The sequence below is a fragment of the Megalops cyprinoides genome, chromosome 4 (assembly GCF_013368585.1).
Source record: "Megalops cyprinoides isolate fMegCyp1 chromosome 4, fMegCyp1.pri, whole genome shotgun sequence".
NCBI classification, from domain to species: Eukaryota; Metazoa; Chordata; class Actinopteri; order Elopiformes; family Megalopidae; genus Megalops; species Megalops cyprinoides.
The window spans coordinates 27,516,278-27,539,800 of record NC_050586.1 but is presented as its reverse complement, the minus strand read 5'-3'; the positions used below and the strand labels follow the sequence as shown (position 1 = coordinate 27,539,800).

The 23,523-nt window shown below is 41.7% G+C and overlaps 2 protein-coding genes across 2 annotated transcripts; one reads left to right on the top strand and one right to left on the bottom strand.

The window, feature by feature from the left end:
• Window positions 1–2,549: 2,549 nt before the first annotated feature.
• LOC118776201 (snake venom 5'-nucleotidase-like) lies at window positions 2,550–8,352 on the bottom strand. Its single transcript, XM_036526314.1, has 8 exons — window positions 8,216–8,352; window positions 6,965–7,116; window positions 6,181–6,764; window positions 5,673–5,820; window positions 5,069–5,234; window positions 4,220–4,367; window positions 3,094–3,277; window positions 2,550–2,659 (listed from the first exon to the last, which is right to left on the bottom strand). The coding sequence occupies exons 1-8, from the start codon at window positions 8,350–8,352 to the stop codon at window positions 2,550–2,552; spliced, it is 1,629 nt and encodes a 542-aa protein (XP_036382207.1).
• A 798-nt stretch (window positions 8,353–9,150) lies between these two features.
• Window positions 9,151–21,864, top strand: rgs7bpa (regulator of G protein signaling 7 binding protein a). Its single transcript, XM_036528003.1, has 6 exons — window positions 9,151–9,885; window positions 10,994–11,160; window positions 18,939–19,069; window positions 19,910–20,054; window positions 20,905–20,975; window positions 21,602–21,864. The coding sequence occupies exons 1-6, from the start codon at window positions 9,736–9,738 to the stop codon at window positions 21,691–21,693; spliced, it is 756 nt and encodes a 251-aa protein (XP_036383896.1). The 5' UTR covers window positions 9,151–9,735; the 3' UTR covers window positions 21,694–21,864.
• The last annotated feature ends 1,659 nt before the right edge of the window (window positions 21,865–23,523 follow it).

The window sequence follows — 23,523 nt, the reverse complement described above, 5'->3', positions numbered from 1 at the left end:
GTTAAAACTCTGAAAAGAATTTGTCAGTAGAATCCATTTTTCATAATATCCTTATGTAACGTGAGTTATCTGAAGACTGCCATATTTATTCATAAATCTAGATTTATCTTTGGAATTAGATGTAGTTTTAGATTTACTTTAATTTGTATTACCCCTTATTTTCTCTGGGGAACAAAATAAATCAAATCTTTTACCTGTTTAATTTGAAATTTGACTTGGATTCATACATTTGCCCTACCTGTGGTCTGCCAGTGAATGTGCTACTTTTTACAAAACAAACTCAGTTTCATTGGCTCATTTCTTTAATTTTTGATTTTGAAAATAACATAAAACATGGTAATTGCACTTCATTGGGAGTGAAATTTACAACTAAAATGTGGTTATTGGTTACATGTCAATAATGTAATGTAATGGTTGAATCCAGCATTTACTTTTGGTTTTAGCATTAGATTTATTTTTATATTCAATCCACCCTGCATTGTCATTTTCAGCTAAATTAGTTCAAAGCTTTTACACATTTGCTAGAACTTGCCATGGTGACCATAACTGGACCAATCATGTTGCAGGTCAATTGTTTCTTTCATTAGCTACAGAATACAGGCCTAGAATGTGTAGAACAGACTCTTACAACATCAGGGATGTGACATCAGAAATGTAAATGTAAATGTACTGTGATACTGTTTAGAAAACCGTACACAATCTGCCGGAAAGGTAGACTCACACATAATGTAAGGATTGTGTACAATGGTGCTTTTGTGGCACCTGAATGTGATGTTTTGTCTGATGTTTGTCAATCTCTGCGTTATCATTTTTCACTCAGACATTTTTGGATTGTTTGTAGTTCTCCCTCTGCCTGTGCCTCCTCTTCTCCTCTCTTTCTGGAAGAAAATTTAAGTTAAATTTGTTCAGTTGTATGAAAAAAAACATTGGTGTGTGTTGCGGATTTTGGTGTTACATATCTGACTGCCAGTGCTGTGTGGCCATTTCTGTAGCTTTAGGTTTCATTCCTCAGTGCTGATATCAGTGCTTTTCTTTGGTTTTCTTCAGCAATTGAAAGTATTCATTTCTGATAATTGTACACTTTACCATTCAGGAATTATCATAATATGCCTATTATTTTAATATCAATCAATATATTGAATTTATATATAAGAATATATACTTTTATAGTGTATATTTAAAATAAATAAAAACAAAACAATTCTTTTTTACCTGGATGATCTATATTGGTTGTTGGTTCCAAATGTTACGGTCAGTTTTCTCCTTTAACTGACCACACACATTACTATAGTGTGACTTTGAGCTGCAGATACTCTAGTGTGAAACTATGCAAACGTGATGAAAGTTTGAGTTTCACTACACTGTGACTCCAGGTCAAAGACCAGTTGTATTGATTGTAAAGAGCTTCTGTGTGTGTGTGTGTGTGTGTGTGTGTGTGTGTGTGCATGTGGGTGCCTGTGCAAATGATGAAAATGTTGTGTTGCCTAAAATCATCTCTGGCTAACTCATGAACTCAGCCTCTTTCTTTCAAAAGAAGCTATGAGCAGATACCTATCACATGATCTCAAACACAGATCAGACTCTGACCTAAATGAATTAAGAGCTCTGATGGAAATCAGCTGGAATTAAGAGCCCATCTGGAAAGAGCTCAGTGGAAACCAGAATACTGTAACCAGCTTTACCCTGGCAACAGGTTTGAGAAACATCAAGACTCAAACTGGTGAAAGAGCTGACTACAGGCAATCCCTTTCTGCAGTTTCCCAGAGTCCATTATCACTTACTGCAATCCCCATCAGAGACAATGTAGATGGTTTATATTTACTCTTGCACTTGCTTGTCATGTTGTCTATGATTCGGCCTTTGAACATTTAAGCAATGAGGCCCAATGATGAGGGAGCTCAAAAGATGTTTTAGTCAGATGAATCCATACCCCAAGCTGATTTCAAGAGAGTGTTCCACTCAATCTTCTGGACTTTTTATTCCCAACTCAGCATTCATCAGCCAAACCACCCTGTGACTTTCTCATGACTGATGGCTAAGTTATGTGACCTGAGCTTGGTTAGTACTTAGATGAGAGAACTCCTGGGAAAACCAGGATGCTGCTCAAAGCAATATTGGTGGACCAGTAGGGGGCAGTCCTTCCTCCAACTGGAGACCAAATGCTCAGTGCAGGGAAGTGGAGGCTTTTCCAGTTGAGACTTTAAACTGAGGTCCTGACTTACCGTGGTCAGTAAAGATGTCATGGCACTTTGTGTACATTAAAATAAATGTAATTACTGTCCAAAAGTATAAGCAAATCCACATGGTACCAAGCAATATTACATCATATTACATATTATACATCATTACATATTGAACATAATATTACATATTACATCATCAAACAAAAGGTCCTGTCAAGCAGGCACCCTATAATCTCTTGGAGTGAAACCACTTGAGTAACTCATCACCTCCCGTTAATTCAGAGACATCATATCCTGATAACTGGAGAAAATCCCCAGGAAACTGTCCGGTCCTCGGCTGGCTCAGCAAATGAGACCAAGCTTCCTCTAGCTCTCTGCTTCCATTTGTCTGTCGCAGGTGACATGGAATATTCTCCCCTCGACCCCCGGCACTGTCATCACGACCTCTCCGTCCTCACTGGAGTTCCTCTCTATGGCTGGGAACATGGGACAACATGGAGTGCAGCGTTCACTCAATTTAAATATACATTAGTAATGCACTCAGCAGCAGCCAGACCATCTGCATTTCACTCTGAGAGCTACACGCCCTGCATTTTACATACAAATAATCCACTGTTGATGGTTAGCCCAATATTAGTTTGTGTGCTGTTGAGATGGGAATATAAAAAATACAGCAATAGCACATGTTGTCTCATCTGTCCACAGGTCTCCTCCATAAAACACATCTACTAAACATGCTGGGATGAACATGTACAATGCACCTTTAATGGTGTGATGCTGCACTTATTAATGGTCTGTTGTTGTGTTCTTATTCATTAATAATTGCAACATATCCTATATTGCTAGCCATCATGTTGAAGAGTCACAGGAGAAAGCTTCCTATCGCTCCCAGGGAAAGGGGGGGTCTTACCAGAGACCGAGGGGCTGCCCGAAACCTTAATGAGGCTCATTCTGTGGCCGGACCTGCAGGGCTTCAGGCCCCGGATGATCTTCCCCGATTCAAAATGGTTTATCACAATGGTTGACAGCGTCTGCGCGTTCTCAATGTCGAACGTCCGGTGGCAGTCCGCAAACATCACATAGCCGTCTTTACCCTGTGGTCAAAAAAAGGATGCAACATGAACTGGATCGTTCTGAGTTCTGAGTTCCGCTTTCATGTCCAGCATTCCACAGAGCAGAAAAAAAATGTTCCTAAAGGATTTAAATTTAGCACTTCAATCCTGCATCAGTTTTGAGATATGGACAGTTAAAATTTTGTGTCAGGCCAGACCTCCTTCGTCAGTGACTTTTCACCTACAAAAGACAGACCTGATCTGGGTAATTCTTCTGTTGATGTGAAATATTTTTCATAACATCTCACTGTCTGTAGCTCTTGAAAGTCCTTGAAAGTTGTTCCTTTCAAGGAGTTATACCTGATAATGTTTTAACAGTTTAGAGAAATGTGATCTATGGGACCCTCTGTGACAGTTCTTTTGCTAAGAGCACTGTGGCACATAAAATCTGGTTTGTTTTTGGAATGTGTTAATATGAATAATGAAATGCACAGCTGCATGAATGAAGGGGCCATGAAGAAGGTAGGAGGTAAGAAAGACATGATCCTCTAATCTATCCAGGGAAAGGTCTAAAGCCATGTCTGTCAGCCCTGGTCTGGAGTACCTCTGTGTATGGTTTTTTTGCAGCTGGGCTTAATTCAGTGGTGTTGTTGATTGAATTACTGATCTAGGTTTAGCACCTTTTGGCAGTATATCTGAAGAAAGAAACAATCCAGACTTGGTGCTCACAGAAGTATTGTGAATCTTACTTAATGCCCCTTTAACAAGAGAGTATCTACAGTATCCAGACTGCATCACAATTCTATGTTTCTTGAGGACCATAAAGTGTTTTTTGTGTGTGATAGGGGGTTTATTTATTTTATTTATCCTTTATTTAACCAGGAAGGTCCCATTGAGATACAATATCTCTTCTGCCAGGGAGTCCTGGTCAAGATGGGCAGCAAAATATGTACCTTTGTTAACATAATAATTAGGGTTATGTACCTTTGTTAAGTATTCCTTCATAGCCACCAAGTACTTTTTGTCTTTTTCCAGTCTTTGGCCTTGAATCTTTATCGTCTCCTCGACAACCCTGTGTCCTGGCTCTGCGCTGGGGTCAAAGCCAAACTGTATCCCGGCAACCTGGGGGAATCTTAAGGGGGTAGTTACAGTCGTCATTCATGTTGTTACCCTAAAACAAACAAACAGCCACACCAGTTTTACACTTCCACACGGTTGACCCAACACTCACTTTGTACACAGCGAAGTCAGTACACATCAAAGCAGCCAGTTCAGTTACAATGATCACACTGCTTAATTTAACTTTTAACTGTTACTGATAACTGCTGTTAAACCACCATTATCACTTAAGTTGTGAGTGTTTATGTGTTTATTTCCTTACGCTCCCATTTACTTGAATTCATTTATATTTTTAAATCCAGTTTTACATTTGAAAGCAATGTTCTTTGTGACCTTTCCTTTTTAGGGAGAAAATCAACACAAATTGAAACAAGTTTTTAATCTTAAGCAGCAGGAGAAGAATACAACGTAGTCCAATGATTTAGTGGTTGGTTGAGCATAACCATAATCATCTGAGTATAGCTACAGTATGTGTTACCAGCAAACCAATCACACTTATTCCTTATGGAGAACAAAGTCTGTGATTAACACATGTCAGTGATTCACAGCTTATGGCAATTCAATTATTGGATCATGGAGGTTCATGAAAAACTGTCTCCTTTAACTTCATTTTTTAGGCTAAACTCAAATAGCAAGTTTAATTGGGACATATTTTTAGGTTGATGAGGTGACATAGTGTCACATCTCATTTGTGTGTATACATTAAGCCTCTACCTTCCATCCAAGGCTGGGTAATTTCTGACGCCATTTTCCAGGCCTTCGTACAGCTGCTGGCCTGTGGCCTCCACCACCAGCACTGGGTCCTGCATGGGCAGGATCTGCAGGAGGTCATGCATCGTCAGAAGGCCAGCTGGGTGGATACGATCTGAACGCAAAGTACCTGATGGGAGAACATCGGAAACCCAATGCCACATTTCTTTCGTTATCACCACTCATTTTCTTTGCAGACATTTCTCCGGGGAGACTTGCTTATCTTATGTTTTACATGTTATCCACTCGTGAAGCAGGATTATCGCAGAATCAGTTCAGGGTAAGTCCCTTGCTAAAGGGCACAACAGAACCGCTCTGCCTGGGAATTGAACCTGCCATCTTTCAGTTACCAGTCCAGTTTTCCCAAGTATGCCACCGCACTGAAGACATCTTTATTCACACTGCAGGGCAAAACTTTTGAGAGAGTACATTTCTGTACATTTCCAGATCTGCCATTTCTCAGAGTTCAGCAAGAACTCTTATCACTGAAGATGGACTGTTGAAAGGTGTACAGTCAACATTTCAATGGTGTGTTATTTACACACATGGAAAATGAGAGCATATTAACCTGAGTTCAACAATGCCACGTCAGCATGTGTAGCTTCAAGCATGGCGTTGGTGATGAGATTTCCCAGGCTGCACTCTGATCTCCGCACCATACAACAGCGCCCATCTAAATCCACTTCCGTCTGACAGAGCACCTCATCAAGCATGTGCTGTCACAAAGCAATGTTTTAAACAGAAACATGTATCTGCTGCGGAAATGAGGTTTTACAATACTATATGAGACATTGTGCAAACTTTACGGCACGCATTTTAAACACTGCAAGTGCCTTAATCCAGGGCAGCTTGCATGGCTTATATTTTTACATATTACTCATTAATACAGCTTGATATTTACTAAAGTAATTCAGAAAAAGTACATTGCCCAAGGAGCTATGATGGTGCCCCATCTTTAATTAAAATCTACTGGTTTCAGCTCCCTAACCAGAGCACTTAATTCAGCTTGCAGTATTGAAGACTTTTTTGAGGTGGAAATTACACGATTTATTCAAAAACAACCTTGTGGTGCATACCTGCACATTATTGTTATATTCATTCACTATCTGTTGTATGGAGTCGTCCTCCTCCAGGTCTCTCTCTATGGCTATTTTGTCCACACTGTACTTAAAAGTGCTGTCGTGGCCCCTCATCACATTAATTTTCGACAGGTATCTGAACTCGCACCCGCTTTTTACTATCGGGATACCGTTGACCTCTGAGATGCCGTACTCGTGGTCGTGACCCCCAAGTATGAGGTCGATGCCGCTGGACTTGGACGCCAGCCTGATGTCGTTGTGCCACCTCATATGCGTCAGAGCGATGACAATCTCCGCGCCATTCTCCCGCAGGTCCTGGGCCAGTGCGGTAGCAGTGGATGCGTAATCCACATAGTGCAGGTTGACCTTGTCCACAGTCCCCAGGGTGTCCAGCCACTCCTCCTCCACCAGCCCCATGAGGCCCACCTTCAGGCCATTCCAGACGATGAGGCTGCTGACCACACCATGGCCCAGCGTCTCTGACGTGAACCTGTCGTAGACATTGCTGAGCAGCCATGGGAAGTCCATTTGCGAGGTCATCTCTTCCAGGTGGTCGACGCCGAAGTCAAACTCATGATTACCTACAAGAAAAAAATACGTGCTTTTAGAGAAAATATTTGATTTGTACAACTGTAATACTAGTAATGGGATATTACTAGTAAAAGCAAATTATTGGTTTTATGATTGGTGTATTTTTTGAAATATAGTGATTTTACCTCCAATTTTGTCAACATGGTTAAGAATGTCATGCTGCATGAAAGCCACTTCATAGCACACTAACCGTATACAGCACAATGCACACCGAGTTTGTTTAGTATTTCCACCATGTGCTTCCCCTTTGTAATTGTGCTTAATAATGAAGGGTTCAAACAGTCCCCACTGAAGACTATCAGAGGATTCAGGTGTTGGAATTGTTTCAAGGCTGTGGCAAATCTGAAAGAGAAAAAAAAAACAAAACATGAGATTTAGTATATTGTTGGAAAAAAAGACCCACTTTTGAATATGTTGCTTTTAATTATCACTGCGGATGAACAGATAGGTAGGTGATGAGAAGTGATACAATAGGGGTACATAGTTGACACTCGTGATATTTTTTCTATGAGTGCCATGGGATCTTCAGTGAGCACAATGTGTCAGGATGTGCTCATGTGCTCAGTGTAAATGACACATTCTAAAGTCCATATTACGTACAGAATATGGACTAGTCTCTGGACTACAGCTGGAGTAAATTTCTAAGATCCTCATGATATTATTCTGGTTATAATCAATATATGTGTTCATTGCACACCCCAAGCACTGTGGCCAGATTTACCACCAAGATGATACAAGGCTCATGGCAAACAAAACCAGACCAGAATTGTTCTAAATGAGTTATTTATTCTATTGAGCGTTTACTTATTCACACGTCTTAATTAGCTTTTTCACTCAGATGACAGTAATTCTTTTTCCATGTGGGCAACAGGCACCTGGGGTGCATTCAATGAACGAAGAAGTTACACAAAGCACCATGAACTGGAAACAGCTCTTTGAGCAGGCAAAACTCATGTTACCTAGAGCAAGATCCCTGTTTTCATAAAGATTGATGGTGTAACTAGCAAGATTAGAAGAGAAATCATGCTTACCAACGTAAATAATATTCAAATTATGAATATTGAACTGTAATACTCGAACTGGTAAAAAGGACATATCTAAACAGAAATATTTGTTATTAGTGAAATATTTGTTAACCAACAAAGATAAACAGTTTGGCTACTTCTTTGCTTTTCGATCAATCAGAAGGGTTCGTGTAATTTATTAGACGGGTAAATGCAATACTGCAAGCTATTTTACTTTCGATCTAACCTAATCTTTGGATTTTGTCTGATGAATATCCATATCTGTATATTATTCAAGATTAAGCCCCTGTTATTTGTTTTGAACAAATTATGGCTAACTTTATTTGGCCTAACTTTGACGTTAACCTTCGGAGAAAATACTTTTAGCGAAACTGAAATTTTTAACACACATGTTCAACTCCCATCAAAATAAATACCTTGCTGCGCCGCCCACTGGTTCTTCAGGCCTTGCCTTTATCTCGTAAACGTCATTAAAATGCAGAATAGTAAATACAACTTCAGGTACATCACAAGGTTCAGCTGATTTCGTCTCACGCAGAGATTCTGCTGCCATCTTGAAAATTTGAATACTGCGAGGAATTTTTTCTTGAAGCTTTAGTTTCCTTGGAGATTAGAAGTCTCGCGACTCAGCGGCTTCTTCGAATTCTAGAAAACGGGTTATTATTAGTCGTAATATTAATGGGGTAGTAGTACTGCTGTTGTTGCTATAATAATAATAATAATAATAATAATAATAATAATAATAATAACATTAGTGTAGGTAGTGATACTACTACTACTATTAGCTGTACCAATGCTGATTTTATTGCTATTACTTGCATATATGTATATTCTTATTGCTATTAGTGTGTAGCTAATGATGTATACGTTTTATGTTGAACTTTATTTTGACAATGCAGAAATATTCTGTACGCCAGAAAGGTTAAAATTAATGTAAAAGACATTTATAATTTAAGGGCTTTGCATTGTATATAGTAGACACTGCACGACGTTTGCTGCTCTTGGTCGTCCTGTTTACGGAAAATGTCTCAGACTGCGCTCTCTAAAGCAAAGTGTCTCTTCCCCTCTTAATATAAATATATAAATAAATACATAGATATAAAAAACAGCGCCCACCCCACACTTTGCGACATTGTGTAATCCAACCTTCTATTGGCACTATATTTCTAACAATCGGATCTCTGAAGGAAATATAATTGATGCTATTGAACATTTCATTGGGTAAACGCGTAAGCTCTTGGGGGTCTGTTTGATCGGTCATATTAGTATTCCTGTCCTATGGGTGTGCAGTACTGCTAGCCGCGTCAGGCAGCCAGCTACTGAGCGTCTCCTATCAAGGTTAGATATTTTCTCTGAAGAAGACCTTGGAAACGAGATCGGGATTATCAATGGCATCCATTAATTGCTTTTGTTTTTCTTCCTGACTGTCTCTTGACATGTTACGCAGGAATTAATGCTGTAGTTTTAGTGGTACAAGCGTTATCTCTGTTGCTGTTGGGCGATGTTGATGTGATGCTATCATAGAGGTGTCCGCAATATCAAGAAATCCTCGCCTACTTGCAGTGCTTCATGGAAACTCGTAACTGTAAGAAATGGTTGCATCTGGCTTCGTGTGATTCACGAACGGCGGTGTGTGAAGGGGACATTTGAACAAGAGTCGGTCCACTGCTGAAGTGAAGGTGACTCGCCTTGCAGTCGAAGCTATGCGGAAAGGAGTCGCGAGCACTCATCCGGCACTCTTGCGCGCTAAAGGTTGTCTGCGAAATTATCTGTTTCACCAGTAGATTCCGATTTGAGGTACGCGATTGCTGTTGGTGTCGCTGCTTCTTCAGATACAAGCGAAAAGCAAAAAATAAACGTAGCTAAAACAAACATAAAGGATAAGAAATAAACGCCATTCTACATCAGTTGAGGTTTTGTCAGTGGATGTGTATGCATGAGTTCTGCACCGAATGGGCGCAAGAACCGCCCCAGATCCGCCGGGAACATTTTTCAAATCGGCAAGCCTCCTCCCCGGGACACGGAACGCAGAGAGAGTACGGAGAGCAGCCGAAAAGCCCAGCGTGCCGTAGGGGACTGCAGAATGGTGGGTACATGACGCGGGGATTGTTATTTTCTCCGGTGTAGCTAACATTCCCTCCCGCCCTTCCCTATTCGTATCACGTGCAGGTGTACTCTATTTAAAACTGCAACAAATCGTCGATATCTTCTTGTATGAAATCTAATAAATCTAAGTGTTATTTCAGTTTTTCATTACAAAGGGGAGACAGATTAAGGCTTACATGGATTTTTAACAGCTGCATTCTAAATGACTGTGTATACCACTAAGAGCAGTAATGCGATGGGCATTTAAGTGGCTAGTATTGCAACCGTGGCTAATTGCGACTGGGGATGTATGCATTAGGCTCTAAATTGTCTTGTTGTACTAACATGCACAGCTTGATGGACTGAGACGTCAGTTACTGTGACAGGTGCTGGCAGAAGCGTCTATGTGGTTCTGATGTCTCATACACCAGCTAGCCTCGGTGAATTACAAAAAGACAAATTGCTCAGACAGAATCTTCAGCATTAGCCACAATTGCGGGTGCCCCGAGATGAGAGACAAGCACCATTGGATGTAAAAACTTAACATAATAGCTTTTAAAATATGAATAATTGATCCAACGTATATGCTTCCTTATAATTATTTAATTATTGCGAATGCACATCACGATTAAATGAATCAGCTGGTGAAAATGACCACTGTTTTATGGGTCCTTAACTCTCTCTATCCGTCTTGTCAGTTAGTCAACCCATCTCCAGTTTGATTGACACTGCAATCTATCTGCACGGCAAAAATATTAGATATTGCCACAAGGGAGAGGAAAAATAGTGTTTAAAAACGCGTTAATTTTTGGTATTAATCTTTTAACGCTTTTTATATCTCCCAGTGTCAGAACTTATACCCTGTTAAAAGGCGACATGAAGCAAGGCAACATGTTAACACGTTAATATGACGTAAATAAGTATTCATATGACTAGCAAATATTGTATTGCTTGAATACCGCATTTTTATATCAAATGATGGACAAGTGCACCGCTTCACACATTTTTCTGTAAGATGTGAGATTTTTCCAGACCATTAAAAAATCAAGTACGCCTGACAGTAGCGCCGTAAAGTAGATGTTACATTCGCATTGTTTATTTATTTCCAGATTGTCCAGGAGTTCAATACACTTGTGGCCCTGTATCGTGAACTGGTCATTTCTATTGGGGAGATATCGGTCGACTGCCCTTCCCTGCGGGTGGAAATGCACAAGACACGAACCAAAGGATGCGACATGGCTCGAACCGCACACCAGAGTCTCTCCGTAATATCGGGGTAAGGAACCACGACGGTTGTGGGTGTAATATGGATCTGTAATTGCGTGGTGAACAACTGAAGCGCGGGTGTGAATGTGCGTGTGTGTGTTTATGTTGTGCGTGGGGAGCCGGGGGAGGACTACAAGGTTTTGTTTGTATATGACATAGAATCCTATGGGACATCGCATTTTCTATTCCCCCAGCAGCATCTCAGCAATGAAACGACAGCCACCTTAACAGGACCGACATGTAGGGTAGTGTAGCGTTAACAGGGAAAACATGGATCATCACAGTTTTTAGGGCACTCATCCATTTGGGATATGACGACTAAAAAAGAATCTCATCTCTGTAGTTTATTTTAATCGGAGCTGTCCTTGGGACTGGCATACTGTGGCGTCCGTGCAAATGTTGTTGCAAAATTAACAATCGCCCCCTTGGGAGCGTAGAGTAGGCCACGGCTACTGAGGGAAACGTAATTAAATTTTTCCGGTACAATTTTCAGCGGACCCCATTTCAACTCAACACTATTAAACGAGTAGGCCGACTGTTTGCACATGCTGTGATTAAATAAATTATAGATAAAGAAAATAAGAAAATCATTGTGCAAGGAGGACATGTTAGAATTGGGTGACCGTAATATTTATGTTGACCATTGTTTTCTGGAACTTTTAACAGTTTTTTTTTTTCAATAATTTGAATTTCTATTTTAATATGTGTTACCATATTGTCACAATTATAAGCTTATGGGAGTAAATCTCTAATTATGATATAATGTATATCAGTCTCTCTCTGTCTCTGTCTCTATATGTGTGTGTGTGTGTGTAGGATGGTGATTCCATGCTTACTCTGAAGTAATATAATGAACAGCAATTATTATTAGTGTTATTTTTTATATAGTTTTTATATAGTTAGTATTTTTTTTTACAATTTATTACTACTTTTGGTATTTTTATTTTTCCATTTCATTTTCATTTTTATTACAAAATAGAATAAGAGAGTAAAGTATTTCATTGTTCATTGTTCTTGAAGCACATTTTAAAGATCATGTACATTCACAACATATGACCTTCACGTTTTTATATGCTGAGCTTGGAGAAATTCCGCTTCCTGCAACATAATTCCCACAATTCTCATGCACACAATACAAAGAACTGTGTGTGCTGCCTTTGTGTGTGTGTGTGTGTGTGTGTGAGAGAGAGAGAGAGAGAACAGTCAGAGTAAGACGAAGAGCAATACAGAGGAAGACAGACCAAGAGATAAGGGGGAGGGGGGATACTGTACATTGTGAAGTGTTGCCAATAAAGCATGATCAAGAGGAGGAAGGAAAGGAAAGAAAGCACCGAAAATGACAGCGTTAAGAGTTAGGAACTTGTGAGATCGTACACAGGGGTGTACAAATAGTGTAATACTGACCTGGAATCTGTCGGCCTCATTAGCCCAAATTTGTCGCAGTGGAATTGCAGCATTAACACAACACAGGCCTGCAGTTTCAAACAAAACCTGTAAGAAGCGCTTTGGAGAGATAAATAGAGCAAAAACTCAAAAGGAAGAAAGAACAAAAGTAAATGGGAAAGCACAATGTCACAGAATTCTTTAATGCTGAAGAGGCATGAATCAGTAAGATCTACCACACTGTGCCACTGTGTTGTCATTTTATGTACCATTTAATTTGATGATTAAATGGTGGGTATGATATATTATGGAAAACTGGTAATTAAAGAGTATTGACAGCAATACACAGGACAATTCACAGGACACTCACAAAGGTTTCCTGCCCATGTGTCCCTCCTGGGGTTTGGAAATAGACTGCAGACCATGACATGAAGCACACAGACACTTAGGAAGGGAGGGGAACTTTGCTTCCTGGTGTCAGTCTTGTCCCACGCTCTCTCTTCCTGGGTAGATTACACGAGCACAAATACCTCCCTGTAGCCTTTTAATGAAAAACAGCTGAAGTTAAATGGGTTTTGGGTACGCAGGCAGGACACCTCCTGGGAGAAGCCAGGTTGATCCTGGAAGTGGTGTTCCTGAGATAATGGAAGAAACTTTTCCCTCAGGGGCCATTAAAACCAGTGTTCCAATTTAGCGATGGGGACACAGTGTTGTAGGAGATGCTGTTTATCAAATGAGACACTGAAGTATTCCCCCTACAGTTGATTGGCTGTGCAATCCCCTGTATTTTGTACCGTCCTTGTTTTCCAGGGTGACCACTATAAAAGAGAAGTTAGTTCTCAGTTGACCTCCCTGGCTAAATAAAGGTTAGATAAAATAAATTAAGCACTGAGCATGTTCAAAAACCCAAAACCAGAGAATAGTGGTCTGACAAGTGAATATATTCACTTTAAAGGGAAACAAAAAGGCTTTTGAGAGTTCTTTTTAGTTAAGTTCCAAAGAAATTAACCTAGGGAAAGCACTTGTTTGGGGAGATCAAGAATTTATTATTCAGCCTTTTATAATGGCCATCTGCTTTGTGTGTGGTGAATACAGCAATCAGAAGTTACTCTTGGGATTTAATACCTTTTAAAACTGATTTATCTCATTCTTTTTACAGAGAACTGCAATTAAACATACAATTGTGCACATACTGCATGTATAAAGTAGTACTCATTCTCATAGTGAGTGCCCCTGAAAATAAGTGCCAGCTTGCAATTGCAAGTTGATGCTCACCTGTCAATCAAAAAAGTAGCTGCAGCATATTGACATTTTGATATTCAAAACCCATTTTAGCCTTTAGTTCTCACACCCTCTTGGTCCTGGGGCCATCCTCAGTCTAAGAGCAATATGTAGCACTTGCCCTGTTATCATTTCATACATTAAACATTACACATCTTGCCACTGGGAGGCAAGTGCAGGGCAGTTAGATGGAACAGAAGCGGTGGCGTGGCGTGTCTCTGGGGCGTCGGTTCACGCGTGTGTGCTGATTGCGGTGGAGGGTGGGTTTGGCAGGTACAGTGAGGGACTGAAGCGCCCGCACGCACACTCAGACACCTTAAAGCCAGCACTCTCCCTCTCTGCTGCGTGCTCATCGTTCCTCCTCCTGGGTCCTCTCCTCTGCTCGGTATTCTCTCACTTTCCACACCCTTCCACACGCTCGCTGACTCACTCTGTTCCGCTCCCCTCTCTCTCACTCTCTCTCTCTGTCTTTATCCCTCTCTCCCTCCCTCTCGCTCTTTCACACGCTGTCTCTTCTCTGTCTCATCCTTTTTCTCTCATCCTCACTCTCTGCTGTTCTCTCCCTCTCTCTCCCCCTCTCTCCTCTTTCTGCCCCTACATCTCTCTTTCGCTCCCTCTCCTCCCTCTGCTCCTCCACCGCTCCCTCTCTCCCTCTCTCTCATCCCGTGTCCTATTTTTCAGGAGCTGTTCTTTTCTGTCATATGGTACTGCTTGGCCTACCTCTGTACGGCATTCAGCAAAACAATCCTATGCAGTCGCTGGTATTCACTGTTCACAGTTCCACACCTCACACATCTCTGGAACCCATGACCTTCATGTTCTGTCAGGTGTACAGACTGCTACATGACTTCATTATTTATGTAATTATTTGGTTAATACCTTTAAAGAGCAGAATATAAGCAAATACTCATGTATGATACAGCACATGGCTTATAGCTACATGCAAGGCAACATGGAGTGGCCTCATCCAATTCAATTCCAAACACCTCCATGCAAAGCTAGTATAAATCACAATTGTAGCTGGTTGTTGGATGTCTGCTGGCACACTACTGTTACAAGCTTCTCCTCAACATGGAAGAGCAGCTTGCACAAACACACACACGCACGCACACACACACACACACACAAACACTCACGCACTCTCTCTCTCACACACTGACATACAGACGCTGTCTCTCGCTCTCTTTCTGTCTGTCTCTCTCTCTCTCACACACATACACACACACACGCACATTCACACTCTGACACTCTATAGGTGTGAGACGCTTGTCTTAACAGCTCCTTCTGACAAGGGGACTTCACACCTTAGTGCTGATCGCTCTGTGCCCGCCACTGTCCCCTTGTCTTAAGAAGAGTGTCTTTTTTTCCACGCCCTGGGGCTGGCACCATGCCACCATGTCAGTGTTCCTAGGATAACAGCAGAGTCACCAGGATGTCCTGCAACTCCATGGTCCTATCCTCTCTCAGAGCCCCCTGCATTTACCTGTCTCCATTTCCAAGGTGGCATTATGGGAAATGTGGCAGAATTTGAAATGGAAAAGTATCCATTAAAACTCTCTCCATCTCCTTTTTCCAGTCTCACAGACCTGTTTCTCAGTGTTCTTCTCTGCCTTTTTTTAAATTTGGTGTATGCAAGACTGAGAATTTAAAATGTAATATAACAGTGATTCAGGATTATCTCATTCCTATTCTTTATCCTACAGTTTTGGGGTCAGTGCTTATGGACATTATGAATCTACACTATATTAAATCTTCCAAATGGACACATAGTGTCTGTGATATCTGGCTCTCTCGTAGTTTGTTCCATGTTTAAAATATACATACTTGCCTAATTTTTTGGGGAGATCAAGTGCTCATTGCTGCTGTAATCCCTGTGGAACCTTGTGGTTAATGTATCTGGCCAGAGTGTGGAAAGTTCATCAGAGCCATTCCAGAGTCTTAGAAAGAAATTACACGAATCGCTTCTCTGATTAGCACTCAGTACCAACAGGGTGAATCGGGGTTACCTGCAGCATGGTGATCAAAAATATGAATAAGTATTCATATTTTGAGAGTTGTGATAAAAAGTGAAAGGTGATGAAATGTATCCATGGGAAGGGTGACTACTTCTGAGGCGAGGGTGAAAGGTTGCATCTTTGTCCGTGACCCTTTTAGTTAGCTAAAACTGACAGGTTTTAGTCAGTGTTGCCCTGACAGAAATGGTAATGTTTTAGGGGTTGTATACAGGGATACACTGACAAAAACTGCAATGTGTTTTGTGGAGTAAACAGCAGCAGTGGTGTCTGAGTTTCAGGGATGATTCGGTCCCTGAGTGGGGCTTTGCTGCAGCACCCTGGATCAAGCTGTGTAACCTGGATTACACAGAGGCTATCCAGCTGTACAAATGGATGTGAGCTGGAGTCTCACTGTGCAGGTCCCCACAGACAAGGTTGCCAGATAAGAAAATGAGTGAATGAACCATGAACCCCGGTGTGCAGAAACAGTGTGACAGGAAGTTCATTCTTCTCCCACCTGGTATGACTGCACCCGGCCCCACAACATCGCTAAACCCAAAGACCCTTTTTTAAGCAAGGCCGTCTACTCCTGCCTAAGGCAGTTTGTTTGTTTATTCATTTATCAGTTATTATTATTATGTAATTCCTTTTCATGCAAAGCACAGCGTGCTCCACTGGAATGACCACTTGCTAAGATGCTTCAGTCAGCATTGTTAGCAAAGTGCATTGCAGTTAGAAGGAATTGCATGCATTGCCATGATGCAAGATGAAGCATTCTCCATTCTGTTGGTTTACAAACTATTCACAAGGCAACGTATATGTATTTTTAAACATCTTTAATGTGAGATAAGTAAGGCACAGCTTGTGAATTCAGACTCTAGGGGAGTACCTCTTAAAATTATGATCAGTGTATTAAATGTGCCAGTTTGTCATAACCTTTTCATGTCTATACATCCATTTTATCCTTGATGCTGGTAGAGAGGGATAATTTTTCCTTTTACTTCCTTGTCGATGGCAAACTGTGCTAGTCTCGCACTCTGGCTGTATGGCGCACGCCTTTCAGTCTTGCTTCACACATTTGAGTTTACCTCGGAGGGCCTCTGTCCTCGCCTGCTCTCGGTTTGGCATGGGGTGAAACGGTGGAGCTGTCCCAGAGGGCCTTGCCTCGGTGCTTCAGCTATGGCTTTTTGTGTTCATTGCTTTCCAGGGCTGCCGTCGAGGTTCGGCAGATAAGAGAGGACATCCTCTGCGCAAACGGCAGCTGACAGACGCCGCTACTGTATGGGGCTCCAGTCCTTTCATTCAGAGAAAATGCAGAACGCTGCTTTCTTGAATCCATTTATGATTTGAGAAAGCTAGGTTGTGGGGTGGGGGAGGGGGGGTGTGCGTAGGGAAACTCATTAAAATGGCAGTAGTCATATTGAGGGAGACAGTGTGGCACAGTGCCTCAGAAACTTGTATTCCACCCAGAGGGTTGCAAGCTCAAATCCAAGGTGAGGTGCTGCTGCTATACCTTATTGCAAGACACTCAAGCCTGAATAGATTTGGCTGTGTAAGTACATAACACTATGCAAATAAATAATTCAATGTCAGTATGTTGTGACGACGGGGGGTGGGGGGGGGTGAGGCGCAGTGTCCATTTTGAAATGTGGCTGATTTTGTGTCGCCCTCCCCGCCGCGCTGCCTCCTCTGCCTCGGTGCGGAGCTCCGCAGCCGCGCCGGCTCTTTAGTCTATAAACACAATAAAACACGCTCTGACACTGACCTCCCTCGCTTTTCACACATCCAGCCATTATCAGCACCTTCTTTAAAAGCTCTCCGGCTGCCAGGCGCTCGCACGTGGGCTTTTATTCCACAGCGGAGCCCTGAGCCCAGTCCTCTCCATCCAGCACAGCCAGGCCCATCTGCCAGACGTGCGAGGAAGAGCAGTATCTGACGCCTGTCTCTGCAAATGGCGGTGAAACGGTGAAAAGCACGAAGAGGAACGATGGGGACAGCAAAGAGACTGTCACTGCAGGCCTCTCACAGAGGGCAAGACCAGACAAAAATCATCTGTAATGCAGATCAGGGGAAAGATACCAAGATCGTATTTTTATGATAATGAAAATGGTTAAATAGATGTTTTAGGGCGTTTCAAATAGTTTCTTTAAAAAGGAGATAACGGTTATTAAATAATGCAGACAGGATGAGACTAAACGTGTTGTACTGACAGTTAAGTAGAGAATCTGTCAGATTTACCTGACCCAGAGCTTCCATTGAGGTCTGGATAATTCTGCCTCCCAAGGTGCGCACTGCGCCACCTTTTTTCCTGATTCAGACGATCGACATCTCCATGTGTTCTGAGGACGCTGTTAGTTTGGAATTAGCAATCTCTCCAAAGGCAGTGCTCAGAGGTGTGCTGAGCTATGAAATCATCCAGGGTGAACTGGGTTATTTTTTTTAATGCTGGTAGCTGACCAATTCAAACATACATCCCATTACATCTGATCACAATAAACAGTGAGGAGGGCTTTTCAGGTGGTTTTAGTTGGATCCACACTCACTAAGTTGGCTAACTTACTGGAGGCAGGATTTGACATAATGTCCATAAACAGCCAATACAAGCAACCAACAGCAGCTAGCCATTCTGAATGCACATCCACGATGTAGCCAGCTGCATTGTTTCTGACTATTGTGTATTATTAATATTGATTTTGTATCCATGCAACACGGATTGTAATGTTACACCATAAAACATACACTGTTCTTGTTGCATTGCTGCTCTAAGTAATGTCACACTGCCCATGATTAATTGTGAAGGAAGCTACTTAGGGTTTTTCAGTCAATGAAATGCATTTCCTGTAAGTGCAACACTAACTTTGTGCCATTTTATCTCCTATCCACACATACATCCACATCTGTCAGTCCTGTTGCCGTTTCAATGTTATGCAAATTATATTTTCAAGTGGCTCCTTTATATTTGAAACATTGGTTGCAAATTTAGCGCTAGCTAATTAGCTAGAAATAAAAGAAAGTTTGTGTTGTATTTGTCAGTGAAGGTTCCCAGATGTTTGTGCAGCTGAAGGTGCCAGTGCTGGAAGTTGAAGGTGTTTCTGACATATTGGTGCGTGTGTGTCGGTCCGTCCTGCAGCCCTGAGGATGGGGAGATCCACCCGGAGATCTGTAGGCTCTTCATCCAACTGCAGTGCTGCCTGGAGATGTACATCACGGAGATGCTGAAGTCCGTCTGCCTGCTGGGCTCCCTGCAGCTGCACAGGAAAGGTACGAATAAAGCACAGCCTCACAGGAAAAACACAGCACAGTCACAGAGGACAAGTACAGCACAGTCATACAGGGAAAATGTACAGCACAACCTCACAGTTAAATGCAACACAGATCTACAGGAAAGGTGCAGTATTGCCGTGATGAAAAGGTAGAGCCCAGCAGCAGAGCGCATTCACATAGCAATGTGAAAAGCAGGTGTATCTGCCTACTGTAGCTCCACAGGAAACCAGGCTGGCCACGCATCTCACATGCAGGTGCTAGCATTTGTGTGGCTAAGACTACCGCCAGCCCAAGAGCAATGCATGGTGGAGCTTTATAAAAGAGAACAGTGAAATTTCAAGTGTTTTTTGTTTCGGGACATTGCTTCAGTCCAGCTCTGTTTAAAATGGCTTTGGATCCAGAAAGACTTTCACAGGTGCTTGAAGAGTAAAATTTACAGAGATATTCAGTGGTTCACTGGGAGACCACGGTGCGTTTTTATGGCATATCAGGCATCTCCACATACGAGCGTTCACTGAACTCTGCTAATTTTTCACTAAAATGTGTTATGTCACCATTTGAAATGTGGCTGTGCTTTGCCAAGAGCAGCATTATTTAACGTGATGTATAATTCAAAGAGTAAAATGATTCTCAATGTTAGAAAATGGCTTGTCTAGGGGAGCTCCCTCATGGTAATGGGTTCAGTACCTATTCACAGTGTAGGATGTTAGTGTTCATGTACACCACACAGACAGAGATGTTTCTGAAAGTGAAGTTTAAACCTGAGCGAAAATGTCAGGCTTAAAGTGAAGACAGAAGCACAGAGGCGACGTGATGAGGCTCTGGTCAAATTTCCAGGGAAGGACTCAAACCCAGCTCCCAGGATCGACTGCAAGGTGGACGAGAGCTCGGACATCCCCATCCTAGAGGACACCTCGTCCTCGCCCATCGACTGTCCTCAGTACAGCTGGCTTGTGTCTACAGACATCGAGAACACGGAGCGGTACGGCCAGGGCCAAATGCTACAGAGTAGTCCTGTTCACCAGCTATGTGTGTGTGTGTGTGTGTTTCTGTGTGCATATATGCTTGTTTTCTCTGTGTGTGGAGCGGTATGTATGTTTCCGTCTGGGGGTGTGTGAGAGCATGTGTGTGTGTACATGTTTTAGTGTGCGGGTGGGTTGGGGGTACACTCATTACACTGCATATGCAGGTGGTTATTTTCTCAGTGTATATTCATGCTTTCCTGGTCTTCGCCATTGCAGCTCAGGCCGTTCACAAAATGGTCTTTAAATAAGGTCTTTTTTTTCCCTCCGTCCTGACTAAAAACTGGTCCTTTTCCCCTCAGTCCTGACAAAACAAACACAACATTCTTTGACTTATTTTCTCATGAAGCCATTGAAGAAATGCATTCACCAGCATAACAGCTTTAGATGAGATAACACTTTGCACGACAGACATACTGTATCTATCCAGAGTGACTTCTGCATACGGTTTACATACCAACCATTTACACAGCTGGATAGTTATTTGGGTTAAACAGAGGGCAACAGCAGGGTCTTCTCAAGAATCAAACTGGAAATGTTTTTATTATGAGCATTGCTCTTTGCCACTAGTCCACATCACTGCCCTTCTCCTTACTTTACTCCAGAAATTCAAGCAATAATGAGGTGATAAGCTGGTATATGCTGACACGAGGTCATGTTTTTAGTGTCAAGGCTATCTCCACATAAGAGGACTTCAAAAGGACTCTAAATCTGCAGCCGCCATTGACATGCACACAGCTTCTTTCAGCTTTATCCTTGGCTTGAATCAGAGGTGTTAATCTCAGGTTGTCGTCATGTGTGTCTGAACAGAGACATGAGGGAGATGAAGAACCTTCTTAGCAAACTCAGGGAGACCATGCCTTTACCACTGAAAAATCAAGGTATGTGTGAGCATGCATGTGTGCATATGTAAGTGTGGTTGTGTGTGTGTGTGTGTGTGTGTGTGTGTGTGTGTGTGTGTGTGTGTGTGTGTGTGTGTGTGTGTGTGTGCGTGTGCTCGTGTGTGTGTGTCTGTGTGTATTGGTGTGCATGTGTACATACATGCGCGTATGTGTGTGTAAATATTTGCAGGTGTATGTAGACTTCACGCATTTACGAGTGTATGTGCTTTTTCTTGTGCGGGCATGAGTTTGTGTGTGTGTGTGTGTGTGTGTGTGTGTGTGTGTGTGTGTGTGTAAATATTTGCGGGTGTATGTAGACTTCACGCATTTACGTGTGTATGTGCTTTTTCCTGTGCGGGCATGAGTTTGTGTGTGTGTGTGTGTGTGTGTGTGTGTGTGTGTGTGTGTGTAAATATTTGCGGGTGTATGTAGACTTCACGCATTTACGCATGTATGTGCTTTTTCCTGTGCGGGCATGAGTTTGTGTGTGTGTGTGTGTGTCTTTGGTATGCATGTGTGTTAAGCATGTGTGCGTGAGTGTAGTGTGTGTATGTTGTATGTGAGTGGGTGCATGGCTGAGTGTGTCTTTGCCTCCTTTAACACCACGGTGTCTCTGTGACTCACAGATGACAGCAGTCTGCTGAATCTGACTCCCTACCCCCTGGTCCGACAGAGGAAGAGGCGCTTCTTTGGGCTCTGCTGTCTGGTGTCCAGCTAAGATCCTGTCCAGGGGGCACCACATCTGTGTTACCCATAATTCCCCACCCATTGGTGTCTCCCGCCACATTACAAAAGAGTAATATCTGTCAACATATGGTAAAAGGTCAAATTCGAAAACATAAGGGAAATGTTTTTAATGCATGTCAATGTATGGCCTATATTAAAAAAATAATAATTCATTATTGCAACTTGTCATACTTGCCATAAAGTTCTCTGCATATACCGAAGGGAATGTGGGCAGTGTGTATAATTTTACATTCTATTCTGCACTGTATGCCTTGAGCTGCATCTACTGTGTGAAAGTGGCAATAATTGATATATTTTTCTAATATACGCAGTATGTTGGAAAAAAGCATCCTTAAATTTAATATTCTATATTTTGACGTATATTACCGGGTATTTCTTTTTGTAAGGGCAGCCTGTTACTGCCACTTCCGAAATAGTTCTTTCCTTTGTTCAAAAGGCTGCCCGTTTTCTAATTTTATTTTGTGATACAAAAATAATTCTTTAAAAAAAAAGAAAGAGAAGTAAATGAAATCAATACTCACAAACGTATATATTTTACTCTAATTTTGATTATTAAGACGCTTTATAAACAATTTTTTCCATTTTTGTAATTAGGGTGAAATTATTACTTCGTTTGGCTGCGGGCGACGAGGCCTAATGAAATGATGTGTTAACTTTTGATTTTTAGTTCCATATCAGCTGCTGAGGATGACTGAGAGTGTTTCAAAACCGTTTTCTGTTCTCTCCGCAAGTCACCACGCGCTTCTGGCCAAACTACTGTCCTTCAGGAGCACTTGGGCCTATGGCTACACACGCGCCACCTTTGTTATCCGTAGATATCACCCGTTGTGTATGGACGCACATGAAAAGCAGAGCTTGGGGTGGATTTTTTTTTTTGGCAGTATTAATTAACCAATCAGATCGCTCTGATGGAGGCCCGGCAACCGTTCATAGGTTTGTTGCTTTGTTCACTTATTTCCTGTGATTATACTTATACATCATTTAGTCTTCCATGTACCGAAAAACCTGTACCCTATTTACTTTTCCATTTCAAGGAATATACAATACTTTAGAAAAGCCTTTGCACATACTATATATATATAAATATAAATCAAAATATTAGACCTGTATTTATGAAATAACACACAACTCGAGCGTAACTTTCAGAATTATTTTCGAAGGTGGCTTTCTTTACAGAGTCTTGGTTGGTATCAGCTGGTGGTGTGAAACTCTGGCATTTTATGTCCAGATGCAAAGGGCACAGCATGGTTCTTGCTTATTAAATATAGTACTAAATGTTTAGGGCATGCTTGGGTACTGTAGTTCAAGCTGACTGAAATTATAGACCATTTTACATTGTTAATAAACTTTTTTATTTAAACAAAATAGCTTTGCCTGTTGCAATTTCTTTATTTGGTGGGGGAAAAGCAGAAGGCTCAACTGTTAGACAGCAGAATTAGGTTTTATTTATTTTCCAGTTTCTTTCTGGGGAATGAGCTTTCATATGTGAAAGTTCATGTTTAGCTTTGCATTGCTGTCGCATGTGTTGTTAATTCATTTAATTCGGCAAGCTTTTGTTCTACAAATGGGAATTGAGGTAAACAGAACAGTATGTGCACTCGTAGGCTCAGTAGTTTGTTATCAAATTATGGGGGGAAAAAACACTCAGTGTTACCGGCCAAACAATAGCTACTCTATTTTTACAATGTGTTGGTCAACATTGTGACCATAATGTGGCCTTCGTCAACTGTGCACGTTCTCATCAAGGCTAAATTATGGTAAAATTGTATTGCAGTTTGTTTTTAGTTGTGTTTTAGTCTAT